Source organism: Leucoraja erinacea, chromosome 9 (assembly GCF_028641065.1).
Source record: "Leucoraja erinacea ecotype New England chromosome 9, Leri_hhj_1, whole genome shotgun sequence".
In the NCBI taxonomy this organism is placed as follows: Eukaryota; Metazoa; Chordata; class Chondrichthyes; order Rajiformes; family Rajidae; genus Leucoraja; species Leucoraja erinaceus.
This window is the reverse complement of record NC_073385.1, coordinates 54,634,914-54,650,330: the sequence shown is the minus strand read 5'-3', so window position 1 is coordinate 54,650,330 and position 15,417 is coordinate 54,634,914. Positions and strand designations below refer to the sequence as shown.

At 45.9% G+C, this 15,417-nt stretch overlaps 1 protein-coding gene across 1 annotated transcript in view; it reads right to left on the bottom strand.

The window, feature by feature from the left end:
- LOC129700394 (C-type lectin domain family 18 member A-like) overlaps positions 1 to 15,417 on the bottom strand; it is a 48,187-nt gene that overhangs the window by 17,300 nt on the left and 15,470 nt on the right. Inside the window, exon 3 of the mRNA XM_055640843.1 lies at positions 929 to 1,168. Coding sequence (XP_055496818.1) covers positions 929 to 1,168 — 240 coding nt within the window. The remainder of the gene's footprint in view (positions 1 to 928; positions 1,169 to 15,417) is intronic.

The window sequence follows — 15,417 nt, the reverse complement described above, 5'->3', positions numbered from 1 at the left end:
CTGCGACTTGGGTGGGGGACTAGTTTAGATTAAAGAATGACATATTCCCAGGGACACAAAGTGTTGGAGTAACTCAGCGGGTAAGGCAGCATCCCTGCAGAAGATGGCTAGGTAATGTTTCGGGTCAGGGTAGAGGGTACGCGCTGAAGTATGCGCTGGAGCTCAGTGTCGCCACTGCAAAGACTTAATGGGGAATGAGAACAGTCTAGTGTCCTGCCACCATTGTTCACCCTTTGTAACAACCTCTCAAATGATTCACAATTGCATTGTTAAAGGAGAGGATATGGGCGGTGTTGACGAATTGTAAGAGAATATGTTGAATTACAGATACAATGATCATAGGGAAAGACATGCACTGATAGCCTACACAGACGCTCCCCAATTTACACAAGGATTACTTCCCGTGGAGCCTTGTGTAAGCCAGATAAGTTCATAGGTTCGAGGAGCTACTCCGCCATTCAAACATGGCTGATCTATCTTTCCCTCTCAACCCCATTCTCCTGCCTTCTCCCCACAACCCCTGACACTCTATGACTATTACAGATATTACGCAAGTCGGAGGAGGAGGTGCTACTGCGTACACGTAAATTTACTATTCGACGGGGGGACTATGGTGGAGCTGCGAGGCGGGGACCACGGGGAACCACAATGCAATATCTGGTATGGAGACCACGGGGGAGCTCTGAAACGGGGGACCACAGCGGAGCTCTGGCGTGGAGACCACGGGTGCGACAGTGGGCTTCAAGTATTGCCTACCTAAGTGCGGGTTTACACAAGCAGCTTATTATGCAAGTTGGAGAGTGCTGTACTCTATATATTATCAATAAATTATATTTTTGGACAAACAAGTCATTTTATTTTAACACTGCCCTCCAGCCTGTAGGCCTATGTGCTCCTCTATAAACAGAGTCAGTTCCTGGGCACCCACCTGTGTATAGTGCTGGCAAGAGGTGTTGTATTTGCACTGGCCGGTGTGGTAGTGGTAATTCTGAGCCTCCCTGAACCACAGGTCGATGACATCCGAGACAGACACTCTCCCGTCCACAGCGGTGTGGTAATTCCAGCCAATCTCCTCCTCCTCTGCCACTGGACGCCACAGGTCCTGGGGACTTCTCTGGCAACTGTTCGCTCGTATCTGTGCCAGCCAGGCAAGCTTCTCACTCCAATCCTGCAGGAAGACCCAGGCAAAGGTTGGAATGTGGGTTCATGCCCCATTGTTAATGGCCGGTGTCTTTTGGATTAGCTGTTAAACTCCGACCTGTTTGCCCTTCCAGATGATCCCGTGCTGCTCTTTTGATAAGCAATGGATCCATAAGATAGAATGTGCAGGTAGGAACTGCAGATGCTGGTTTCAACCAAAGATTGACACACAAAAGTGGAGTAACTCAGCAGGTCAGACAGCAACTCTGGAGAAAAGGAATAGGTGATGTTTTGTGTTGAGACCCTTCTTCAGACTTGACCCAAAATGTCACCTATTCCTATTCTCCAGATATGCTGTCTGACCCGCTGAGTTACTCCAGCTTTTTGTGTCCATCTTCGATTACCTGAGATAGCCAGGTTTATAGTTACCAATCAAATGATATCAGTGAAACGAACTATCTATCTTACGGTCAGATTGCTATTTGAATGCAAGGGTTACTCGTCATGTAAGCACAGTCACTGCAAGGGCCATTCATCGTAAAACACTCACTGTTATTGAAGATCAGTATTACCTACAGTGTAGCTCCGCAGTCACAGTTTACACAGGGTGATGATTACTCTTTGTGGAATTCCAGTCTTTGTTTACAGATAATGGTTACTGATTATATAACTCCACAGTAAGTTTAATGAGATCAAGGTTTAATCTATGTAACTATTGAAGGCAAGCATAACTACAGTCACTGATATCAAGAGTTAAGGGCTTGTCCCACTTGGGCGTCATTCATGCAACATCCTAAAAATTGCTTGGAGCATCGTGAGACGCGCATGGCGCGTGGTGGCGTATGCAGTGACGCAGGGTAACGCGCAGCGCTCCAGGATTTTGGAATGCTCAAAATCCTCGCACTCCACCTGCGTGACATATCCCTTGCGCACGCTGACGTTCCGTGTAGCGCGTGGTGACGCATGAACATTGCCTATGCTAATTTATTATGCATCAACGTCCGCTACCATGCTCTGTCCGTATGCTGTCGGCGCACCATTTGCGCGTCATTCGAGTGCTGCACCACGTGACCACCCGGGTATAAAACGCGCGTAGTTTTGAAATTTTTTCACTGGGAAAATCCTTGCCACGGAGATCGGACAAAGTACATACATCGCAAATGGCTCCCAAATGAAGCAAGCCCCTCAAGAACACTTGGCGCGCAACTGCTAGACGATTTTCGTGTGACCGAAGCACGTCAGTCTCTACCGGCCTGTCACCTAAACAAAGTGCAAATGACGCCCAAGTGGGACAGACCCTTAAGAGTTACTTTCACTGTTGATTGAGGTAAAGATTAGGCACTATACATTCTGTCTACTCAACTGTGAAATCTCCTCAAGGTAAGCCTGCTTTGAAGAAGTTCTCTTCCCCTCTCCAACACCCTCACTCACTGCACCCCTTCTGTAATTCCTCCTGCTGTACGACCATGCTTTTTTGCATATCTTTCATTCCTTTCTTCCATATAATCTCTGTATACCATCTACATCTCTCATTTCCCTTTCCCCTGACTCTCAGTCTGAAGAAGGGTCTTGACCCTTCAATACCCCTAGCAATGAAGGCAAGTATACCATACACCTCTTTAACACCCTTTCTACCTGTGCTGCCACCTATAGTGAGTTATGAACTTGGTCTCCAAGATCCCTCAGTACATCAATGCTGTTAAGGGTCTGGCCACTAACTGTATATTTTCCCCTGACATTCAACCCTCAAAGTGCAACGCCTCACACTTGCTTGGATTAAACTCCATCTGCTTTTCTCCCCCGTTTCGACAGCTGATCGATATCCCGCTGCATACTTTGACAGACTTTGGGCGACACAGTGGCACAGCGGTAGAGTTGCTGCCTTACAGTGCCAGAGATCTGCGTTTGATCCTGACTACGGGTGCTGTCTGTACGGAGCTTGTACATTATTACTTCAAACCCGTGACCGCGTGGGTTTACTCCAGGGACTCCAGTTTCCTCCTGCACTCCAAAGACGGCAGATTTTTAGGGTTAATTGGCTTCGCTAAAATATTAACTTGTCCCTAGTGTATGGGATAGTGCTGTGTACGGGGTGATTGCTGGTTTCTGTGCTGTTTCTGTGCTTTATCTCTAAAATCTCTGAAGACTTCCTCATAGTCTGCAACCCCAGAAATGGTGTCATCTGCAAACTTACGAACCAATCTGTCTACATTGACGTTCAATTCATTTATACGTCACAAACAACAGAGGTCCCAGAACAGATCCCTGGGGAACTCCACTGCTCACAGGCATCCAGCCCGAATATTGTCCTTCCACCACAACCCCGTTTTCTATTAGTAAGCCAGTTCTGAATCCATACGACCAAATTTTTAACATGCATCTTAATCTTTTGGATCACCCTACCATGGGGGACATCAAATAGAAGAAGGGTCTCGACCCGAAACATCACCCATTCCTTCTATCCAGAGATACTGCCTGTCCCGCTGAGTTACTCCAATATTTTGCGTCTATCGTCAATGCAAACCAGCATCTGCAGTTCCTTCCTACACCTTAACATGTATCTGGGAGGGAACCAGAGCATGTGACAGAGGAAACCTCCTCAGCTTGCGCTACCTTATAACTATGCTCACTGTTCAACAACTAAGTTACAGAGATAGGTGGAATAAGTTAGGTCATTATTCTCTGGAGCGCAGAAGGTTAAGGGGGGACTTGATAGAGGTCTTTAAAATGATGAAAGGGATAGACAGAGATGATGTGGACAAGCTTTTCCCTTTGAGAATAGGGAAGATTCAAACACGAGGACATGACTTCAGAATTAAGGGACAGAAGTTTAGGGGTAATATGAGGGGAACTTCTTTACTCAGAGAGTGGTAGCGGTGTGGAATGAGCTTCCAGTGGAAGTGGTGGAGGCAGGTTCATTGGTATCATTTAAAAATAAATTGGATAGGCATATGGATGAGAAGGGAATGGAGGGTTATGGTATGAGTGCAGGCAGGTGGGACTAAGGGGAAAAAAAAGTTGTTCGGAACGGACTTGTAGGGCCGAGATGGCCTGTTTCCGTGCTGTAATTGTTATATGGTTATATGGTTTTATTAAGGGTAAGCATTACTGTGTAACTCTACAGTCACTATCTACTGACAGCTACGTTGACTTGTGGTGAAACTACAGTCATTGTTTATTGAGTGTTAAGGCCCATTATGTAACTTTACTTTCACTGTTTATTGAGGGTAAAGGTTACTCACTTGTGTAACCACAGTCACTGTTTATTGATCGTGTTAAGTGTTAAGTAATGCTGTCGCCATTCATTAAGTGCATATATCAGTACAATCACTGTTTATAGAACATAGAACAGTACAGCACAAGAACAGGCCCTTTGGCCCACAATATTTGTGCCAAACGTGGTGCCTAGTTGAACTGATCTCATCTTCCTGCACGTGATCCATTATGCCCCTGTCCCACTTAGGAAATCTGAACGGAAACCTCTGGAGACTTTGCGCCCCACCCAAGGTTTCCGTGCGGTTCCTGGAGGTTGCAGGTAGTGGAAGCAGGTAGGGAGACTGACAAAAACCTCCGGGAACCGCACGGAAACCTTGGGTGGGGCGCAAAGTCTCCAGAGGTTTCCGTTCACGTTTCCAAAGTGGGACAGGGGCATAACCCTCTATTCCCTGCACTTCCATGTGCTTCTTAAACGTCACTATCGTATCTGCCTCCACCACCACCACCACCCCTGGTAATGTATTCTACTCTCACCCCTGCACCATCTTCTGTGTAAGAAACTCATCTCCATTCAACTTTCCCCCTCTCATCTTATAACTATGCCCTCTCGAGTTGGACATTTCCACGCTGGGAAAAAGGTTCCGACTCTCTATCTTATCTATACCTCTCATAATTGTATATACTTCTATCAAGTCTCCCCTCAACCTCCAACACTCCAGCGAAAACAATCCAAAAACTACCCAACCTTTGCCTTGTAGCTGAAACCCTCTAATGCAGGCAACATTCTGGTAAACCTCCTCCACGGCACCCTATCCCAAGCTTGCACATCTTTCCTGCAATGGGATGACCTGAACTGCATGCAGTACACCAGATACGGCCGAACCAAAGCTCTGTAGAGCTGCATCATGACACCCTGACTCTTATATTCAATGCCCCTAGCAAGGAAGGCAAGCATACAATATGCTTAAGATAGACACAAAGTGCTGGAGTAACTTAGTAAGTTAGGCAGCATCTCCGGAGAAAAAGGATGGGTGACGTTTCGGGTCGGGACCTTTCTTCAGTCTTCGGACTGAAAGTAAACGGGAAGGATTTGGACATAAGCAGGGTCGGCAACTGATGACCAAGGAAGGGTAGAGCCCATAATGGCCCATTGTTGGCTGGGGAAGAGGTGATACCGAAGGGGTACAAGGATGCAAACCAGTATGACAACGAGGGTGAAGATGTGCGGAGAGCTTATGCTTTCTTTGCCTTCTTTGACAAGGGTTAACCTATGTAGTTACTGTCACTGGTCACCGAGGGCAAGAGTTCCTCACTTTGTAACTGCAATGGCTGATAATTGAAATGCACAGTTACCTACTGTGTTACTACAGTCACGGTTTATTGGGGACAAAGATCTCCCAGTTCAACTCCACAGTAAATTTTTGAAGTCAGCAGTCACTCCTGATGCAACGGTACAGAGTTTATGGCAACTGTTACTCATTTTATTCACGGACTCCATTTAAAGAAGCTAAGGGTTACTCACTCCCTCCACGACACACTGGTCAACCTGAGGAGTACCTTCAGCAACAGACTGGTTCCATCAAGATGCAGTACAGAATGCCACGGGTGATCCTTCTTCCCTGTGGCTATCAAACTTTACAACTCCTCCCCCTTCTGTCATGGGATAGACTCACAACCCCCCCCCCCCCCCCCCCCCCCCCCAAAATCATTGCACACCCCCAAACCTTTCCACTCGTCACTTTAATTTCATGTTTCATGTACCTTGTTGTGTTTTATGACTGTTGGCAGATCAATTTCCCTCCTGAGATAAATAAAAGTTCTATCGTATCGTATCAGAACTCTCGTCACTTCATTTAAAGCTGCCAATTGCTCCTTCACATTGCTATACTTTGATTTGTGTTTTGTGCAGTATCTGTTCATATGGTTGTTATCTGTAGACAACCTTTCAGTGCATATATTGCCTGTCTGTGCATCATTGTCTTCATTATATGTTCCAGACTGCGTCACCTATACAGGATTTCTTGTCCGGAAATCATTTATTATTTGATTAATTTCACTTTTGTCATCCCATATCCACCTCACTCCAGTCTACGCATCATTACATATCCCATCCTATGATTTTGAATAACTCACTTGAACCTCTGCAAAAACACTTCAACTCATGGTCATAAGTTCATGGAGCAGCAGTAGGCCATTCGGCCCATCAAGTCTACTCTGCCATTCAATCATGGCTGATCTATCGTTCAAAACATACAGGTAGGTTAAATAGGTGTTGAAAATTGCCCCTTAGTGTACATGTGTGACAGAAGTATCAGAGGAAAGTTGATGGGACGGGAGAGAAAATCAATCGCAGTTGTTCAGGGAACATAGAACAGTACAACATAGGAAAAGACCCTCCGGCCCACAAAGCCTGTGCTGAATATGAGGATCACACATATCACATCAAGGTCAGAGGGTCTCTGCCGAATATGATGCCTACTTAAACTAAACTCTTAAACCGACATGCAAATAAGGAGGAGAGCTGGGAAATGGCACTGCAATGCCTGGACCCGATGGGCTGAATGGCCTTGTATTATGTTTTATAAGTATTGGAAAACCAGTCCTTTATTTCTGTTAGGGACGGCACGGTGGCGCAGTGGTAGAGTTGCTGCCTTACAGTGCCAGAGACCTGGGTTCGATCCCGATTATGGGTGCTGTCTGTACAGAGTTTGGACGTTCTCCCCGTGACCTGCGTGGGTTTTCCCTGGGTGCTCCGGTTTCCTCCCACACGCCAAAGACATGCAGGATTGTAGGTTAATTGGTTTTGGTAAAGATGATAAATTCTCCCTAGTGTGTAGGATTGTGCTAGTGCACAGGGATTGCTGGTCGGCCTGGACTTGGTGGGCCAAAGGGCCTATTTTCATGCTGTATCTCTAAACTAAAGGCTTAATGTTTACTAGGCACCTTTTACAACGTTGGAATGCCCTGAAGTCTGATGGAAACCTTGCACCAACACTTAAAATGGGTGGGAAGGTCGTCACACCCCAATGGATAAAGTAACAAAAATGTAGTTACTGTGCGGCAGGTTTCTCAAACTCTAATGTCAGGCAATACACAAGAGAGAAATGGCCACTTTGAAACTGCTCCAAGCGAACACTAACGGCTATCAGAGAGGGGAGAGGACATCTTGTTAAACACTGTCCATGTCTGAATGGTGGCTCCCTCTGCTTTGTACTCTGGCAGGCTGGACATTACACTCACGTGGGAGATTTAAACCATTGACCTTCCGATCCTGACGTGAAATGTGTGACCTTCATATTCTGTGGCCGCCCAGTACTCTCGCGCTGACCCTGCTGCCTCTGCCCATCATGTTTCACCTTTTGCCACAAGGACATGAAGGAATTTGGCTACATTCAAATTTCCACTTTGGAATGCGAGCAGATTCTTTCATAGATTTTAATCATAATATTTAATCAGTGCCATTGTTTTACTTATGAAATTATACAATACCCGGCTCCATATCTGACACTGCCTATTTTATCCCCTTCAAAGAACGGCCTCTTTGTCATTGACTGGTACTTGGACGGCATTCACCAACTCCTTCACAATGGCCATGTGCATTTTCTGCTCTCCTTCTCTGCCCCTTTGTTGGATCCTAAAAGGGGCTTAACAACACTACCTGTTCTGGACCAGAGCATGGTCAAACGCATATAAGAACAAGTGACTAATTAATCAAACATGATCCCAATAGATTTCTCTCAGAGTAACCCTTCAAGGACCACTCAATCCCAGTCATTCCCTCTTCTCCCCTACCATGTCGGGCTGAAGGCACAAAGGATTGAAAGCCCGTACCACCAGATTTAAGGACAGTTTCTTCCCCACAGTGAACAAATCCTTGAATGGATCTCTTCAGATTCAGATTCAGATTCTGAGGATGCATGCATTTAGTATACCGAGGATGCATTCACGATGTTCCAATCTACCTAGTTGCGGCCGATGCGCATCTTTTAAACCTGCATTTTCGCTGTAAGTGAAACACTGCATTCAGCACTCTGTTTCCTTTCTCTTTGCATTAAATGCATTAGATGTGTATGGTTGCGATTGTACTCATGTTTTTGTTAACCCGGGGGTATGCAAAACAATTTTTATTTTTTTATTTTTTACTGTGATTCGGTATACATGACAGCAAAACCAATGAATTAACACATTTGGATACAAAATATGCTACGTGGCAAGTGTGCAATTGTGACCTTGCCACTGCCCTGTGACACACCTGGGGTTTTATACTCGGACTGACGGAGAATGAAAGCAGCGACTCAAAATCTCCACCACAACATTTACACAAGTAAATGGATAGGACAGGTTTAGAAGAATATGGGCCAAACGCAGGCAGGTGGGACTAGTGTAGAGGGGACACGTTGGTCGGTGTGGGCAAGTTGGGCTGAAGGGGCCCCGATTCCACGCTAGTGCGGATACTTTATAACTTTGTCTTTATGTGGCGATTCTTTGCTTACCGTGGGTATGCAAAACAAAGAATATCACTGTAACTTGCCACATGTGACAATAAAGTATTCATTCATTCCTATAGTATAATCAGATGATCACGTGATGGTAACAGATCGATCAGGTGAGCACTGATCTTTATTCAATTAGCAATAGCACTGAAATAATTCCTTACGATTATGATCAAGGCCTGCTTTTATGATGGTCTCGAGGCAAAGAAAGACATGTTCATATATCCCAAAGGATCACCACGTGGTTTGTTTTTTATGTTTTGTTGTTAATTACTAATTTTGGGTCACAATCACACAGCCTACAGTTGTCTAATCCCAGTGTGTGTTACTATTATTAGACACAAAATGCTGGAGTAACTCAGCGGGACAGGCAGCATCTCCAGAGAGAAGGAATGGGTGACATTTCGGGTATAGACCCTTCTTCAGACAGCTTATCGTCTGAAGAACGGTCTTGACCGGAAACGTTACCCATTCCTTCTATCCAGAGATGCTGCCTGTCCCGCTGATTTACTCCAGCATTTTGTGTCTATCTTTGGTTTAAACCAGCATCTGCAGTATCTCCCTACAATTGTATTGCTATTGTGTTCAGTATTAAGCCTTTGTAGGGCTCTGCATGTATCCACCACTACACTGCGGATAGGTACACCCCTCGGAGCAAGTCGCTCATGTCCGTGAAGACCTGGACTTTCAATTACACTTTGCATTTGTGGTCCTGAGTGGGTCTCAACCCCAGTAAGGTGGCAAGAGACACCAACCTAATAACTGATCAATGTGAAACACCTTGTGTGTGGGACTTTCCCTCCCTGTCGCTGAACCTCCAGTTGCAATAAGGCTTCTGGCGCACTGCACAAGCCAGTTGGTCAAAGATCCTCCCCCTTCCCCTCCCTTTCCCAAGGAATTATTAACTTTAGTTCACAGATCTCTCTCTGGGAAGGATATAATTGTACTCCAGAAATTGTCCACAGTTCGTTCACTTGTATTCCAGGAAGCCAACTATCCCAATGGCCTTTTCACCTCAAATATTTATCTTCTTTTCTTCGTACCTTACGGACTGACAGCTCCCCTCCCCAACCCACTCCTCATCCCCGAACAGAAAATCAATGGGGAAGGGGCTGTTACTAGGTTACCGCCATGTTGTGTTGCAAGCATCAGCTCTGAAGATTGTCTTCCAATTAAATCTTTCAGTGTCAAGGAAGGAAGCACTTGGCTCAAAGGGCTCACTCACATTCCTCAGATCTAATGGGTACAATGAATCTGGCATCAACACCACATGCGGTGACTGGGAGCTTGTGTTCGCATTTGGCCGCCGATTTGCTTGCCAGTAACAAAACAGTGTAGTGAATGGATTTACAAGGACAGTTTTGCTTCATGTGTGTGCCGGGGGTTCCGAAAGTGTGGAATAAGCGACAGCCAACTTGTAATTGCAAGTTGTCCTAACTCCAATAACTCCAAACCCAAATGTGTCATTTTATGCACTAATTCCAACCTCTAAATTGCTCCACTGGTTGCAAGGAAAACTGTAGAACATTTCGCCTATTTAGTTTAGTTTAGTTTAATTCAGAGATTCTGTGTGGAAACAGGCCCTTCGGCTCACCGAGTCTGCACCGACCACGTTCCCCATACACTAGGGACACTTTTACAATTTTACCGAACCCAATTAACCTACAAACCTGTACGTCCTTGGAGTGTGGGAGGAAACTGGAGCACACGTAAAAAATTCACGTGGTCACAGGGCGAAAGTACAATCAAGAATCTGTCAATCTGCACCTTTAAAATACCCAAAGATAGACACAAAATGCTGGAGTAACTCAGCAGGACAGGCAGCATCTCTGGAGAGAAGGAATCGGTGACGTTTCAGGTCGAGACCCTTCTTCAGACTGAACTAAATACCCAATGACGTGGCCTCCACAACAGTCTTTTCCTTTAAAGGTTTTCCAGTTAAGGTAAGTTTATTATTGTCACGTGAGGTACATTAAGCTTTGTTTTGCATGCTATCCAATCAGCTCAGTGACATAAGTACAAGTCAACTCAAATATAATATATAAAGCAACGAGGAGAGATGGAGTTCAGCATGTAGTTTTCAACATTGTCACAGTTTGTAGTAAATAGGAAGCAACCTTTTCACTTTCTCTTATGAGCGAGCTTTCACACTTCACACGCAAAACAGTAAATTAACTCAACTTTTGAGCAATTAAGTATTAAACAGTGGAATATAATGGATGAGGTTTATGCCATCTTCCAAAAGGCTCTAGGTAAGAGATTGATAAGAGGTCAGCATTGATGTAATACTGAAGGGTCTGTCCCACTTGGGTGTCATTTGCGCATCAGGCAGGTGGCGCGCAAAGATTTTGTGAATCCCAAATTCCTGAGGCGCCACGCGCGACCGTGCATCACTGCCAACGCCACCACGTGCGCGTCGTGCGTCATGACGCGTAAATGATGTCGCGTAAATGACGGGCAAATGACGTCCAAGTGGGACAGGCGTCTGAGGCTCTGCAAGGCACTGGTCAGACCGCATTTGGAGTATTGTGAGCAATTTTGGGTCCCACATCTGAGGAAGGAAGTGCTGCCGCTGGAGAGGGGCCAGAGGAGGTTTACGAGAATAACCCCAGTGGGTTAACATATGATGAGCGTGTGACGGCATTGGGCCTCTGGAGGTCATAGCCTCAGAATTAAAGGATGCTCATTTTGGAAGGGGATGGAGGAATATCTTTAGTTGGAGGGTGGTGAATCTGTGGAATTCATTGCCACAGCAGGCTGTGGAGGCCAAGTCAATGGATATTTTTAAGGCAGAGATAGATAGACTTGTGCTCCAATCACATGAACTTATGAGCTTGTTGAAATTTATTACCTGGTGGGTAGCAGAAGACAATGTTGAAAGAGTAGATAAATGATTAAATTGGAGGAAGTAGCCGGACGCAACTCAATAGCATCTACATTGAAGCCACACGTTCCAGCACCATCTTTTCTCTTCTGGCAATTCTCGACTAATTATTCTGCCTCTCCTTTAGACGGACCTTTTGTAATATGCTACTATTTTTATCACCCTCTCTCATCTGGTGTAATCACTCTTATCGTTATTCAATCTCTGAAAAAGTCAACTTGGCTTGATTTGCAGCTGCTGGAAATCTGGAACAAGAACAAAAAATGTTGGACAAATTTTCCAAATCGGCTGGCATCTGTGGAAAGTGCCAGTCATTGTTTCAGGTTTGTGATACTTTTTCAGTTCTGAAGACCCGAAACGTTGACTCTTTCTGCAGATGCTGCTCAATCTGTCGAGCTTATCCAGCATTTTCTTATTTTGTTATTTAATCAGCCCTGCCGGCTATTTTTATTTTTTAATGACAGACCCTCTATTTTGCTCTCTCCTGCACTATCCCTGCTCTGCAGTTAAAAACTTGATTAATCTCTCACTATTCCCAAATAAATGTTAAGGTTAATTGAGCTTGGCGGAGCAATTATTATTGGCCAGGGCACCAAGTGGGTCTTCCTCTGCTCGTCTTTAAAGTACTGCCACAGAATCATTAACATCCAGCTGAAAGGTCAACCACAGCCTCAGCTTAAGAAATCAAACCTCAGCCAGCAGCAAATCCTGCAAATGTGGAATAAAAGTAAAAGTGCCGAGTACACACAGCAGATCACACAGCAGTTATCGGAAGAGAAACGGAGTTAACCGAGCAGGTCTTCCAAAATCGGAAACCTTCATTCTGTTTCTCTTTCCCTGGGTAAATTTGAAATGTCAACTAAGATGCTCTGACCTGCAAAGTGCTTCCAACATTTTCTAGTTCAACCTCAGTTTAGGAAGGGACTCAAAACACAAGTCACTGCAGCGCAGCACTCCCTCAGAGCAGCACCGAGTGTGTCACTTCAGACTGCTTGCTCTGGAGTAGGGTGTGCATTTCTGGTCACTACATACTAGGTAGGATGTGGAGGCTTTGGAGGGGGACCAGGCCTCCCGTGGGGGCTATGGGTGAGTGGTACAATATTGCGTTGGGGGAATGGGTTGCGTTGGGGGGGTTCAGGTCTCCCGTGTGACAGGGCCCCAACGGGTCCCACTTGGTCTCGTAGTATATTAAATGAATAGATGCAAAGATAAGAGACAGTCAGTCTTTTTCCAGGGTAAAAATGTCAAACACCACATGGCACAGGTTTCAAGTGAGAGGGGAAATGTTTAAAGGGTATTACGATGAAAGTCATTATTTTTAAAGCAGGGATTGGTAGTTGCTTGGGGAGGTGGCGGAAACAGGTATGATCTAGACAGGCACATTAACAGCAGGTAATGGGGGATATAGACCATGTGCAAGCAGATGGAATTAGTTTATTTAGGTTTCACTTCGTCTGTCCTTATCTGACATCCCTTTAGTCTCTTTTTCAGCTCCAAACTGTCATTTACTCCACCAACCAAACCTCCCTCACCAGTATCCACCTATCACCTGTGTAGGAAGGAACTGCAGATGCTGGTTTAAACTGTAGATACAAAATGCCGGAGTAACTCAGTGGGACAGGCAGCATCTCTGGAGAGAAGGAATGGGTGACATTTCGGGTCGAGATCTTTCTTCAGACTAGAAGCAGGTTCCAGCATTTGAAGTGTCTCCTGAATTATTTAATCGTTGGCAAACACTGCGGGTCAAAGGGCCTGTTCCTGTGTTGTACTGTTCTACACTCTATGAAGGGGAGTAGAAACACACACTTGAGTCACAGGCAGGGTCCCAACTGAAGGCCAACCCTGACAACAAGGGCGATTCTTTAGAGTCACGGTGGAGTGGGTTGTCTGAAGGAGTCTGCCAAAGAGTTGGCCGGTGAAAAGAGCAGTGGTTCCCACGGCTGTTGCACGAGATGACAGCTGCTTGAAGACAGATGCTGGTTGTTTACCATGGTATCACTGAACTTACAAGCTGCATATCTGTGCCAAGGGACCACCTGCTTTAAGGAGGTACTGAGTAACACAACGTGGTTCTGGCCTCGTAATGCTTTGAGAACAACAAGCAGCCCCAGCTTCAATATCTTGGCAACCCTTAATTCTTAATATCCCCTGCGGATGTCCTTTTGACATAGAAACATAGAAAATAGATGCAGGGGTAGGCTAATCGACCCATCAAGCCAGCACCATCACTAAATATGATCATAGCTGATCATCACCCCGTTCCTGCTTTTTCCCCCATATCCCTTGATTCAGTTAGCCCCAAGAGCTAAATCTAACTCTCTTGAAAACATCCAGTGAATTGACCCCCAATGCCTTCTGTGGCAGACAATTCCACAGATTTACCACTCTCTGGGTGAAAAGGTTTTTCCTCATCTCAGTCCTAAATGACCTAGCCCTTATTCTTAAACTGTGACCACTGGTTCTGAACTCCCCCAACATCAGGAACATTTTTCCTGCATCTAGCCTGTCCAATGCCTTAAGAATGTTATATGTTTCTATAAGATATGAAGAGAGGCAACAGCTGGAGGGAGGACTGATGGTGAGGCAATGCTTGCAAGTTATAAATACATGGATGAGAGCAATAGCCGCATTGAGCCGATCAATCAGGCCCGCTGAGTGACAAACAGGAAGGAAACTCCACACATTGCTCACCGGTTAAACCATTCGCTGAAATAAAGCCTCCGCAAATCCTCCTCGTAAATGCCCATCAATCAATCAGCGGGAAATGGATCCGGAGCAAGGACTGCGGACTCCGAAGGATTCAACAGTATTCCCAGGGAATGTCTTTCACTTTGACTGTCGGAACCGCTGGCACGATAGCACGGTGGGATATTATAAGCACAACGTTACTGTAGCAGCTGACATTAGCGCGCAAACACTTCGCAACTCAGGATGCAATTTGATCCCTGGTGCTCACACACTCGAGGATGGTCATGGCACTGAGGGAGGCCATTCAGCCCTTACTGCTCATGCCAGGCTGTTGAGATTAGCCCCAAGTTCCAGCTCCCAGTCTTCAATCTTATAACTCTGGGGTGGCATTGCTGCCTTTCATCACCAGAGACCCGGGTTCCATCCTGACCACGGGTGCTGTATGTACGGAGTTTGTACGCTCGCCCTGAGTCTGCTTGGGTTTTCTCTGGGTGCTCTGGTATCCTCCCGAACTCCAAAGACGTGCAGGTTTGTAGGTTATTTGGCTTTGGTAAGTTTGTATAAAAATTGTCCCTTGTGTGTAGGCTAGTGTTAGCGTACAGGGTGATCACTGGATGGAGTGGACTTGGTGGGCCGAACGACCCGTTTCCATGCTGTATCTCTAAACTAAAGTCTAAATTTACGGCACACAGTGCCGATACAGTAAACACTCATTTTTACGAACTTCTTTATGATGCATTTTGGTTATAGGAGATGGACCCACCAACCTTCACCACCAGACTGGGCTGCCGACACCACCCTGGCCCACACCCCGTCTTCCAATCCACGCCTGCCGCGGCCACCACAGACACCGCCAGCCTTCACCCGCACTCCAGCCGCTCGCAGGCCGCAACCATTGACTCCGCCAATCCTCGCCTCTCCCCCAGCTACCAGCAGGCCGGGGCTGTCAACTCACCTGGATACCAGGCCCAGTTCCAGACTGAGAGCCTGAAGAAG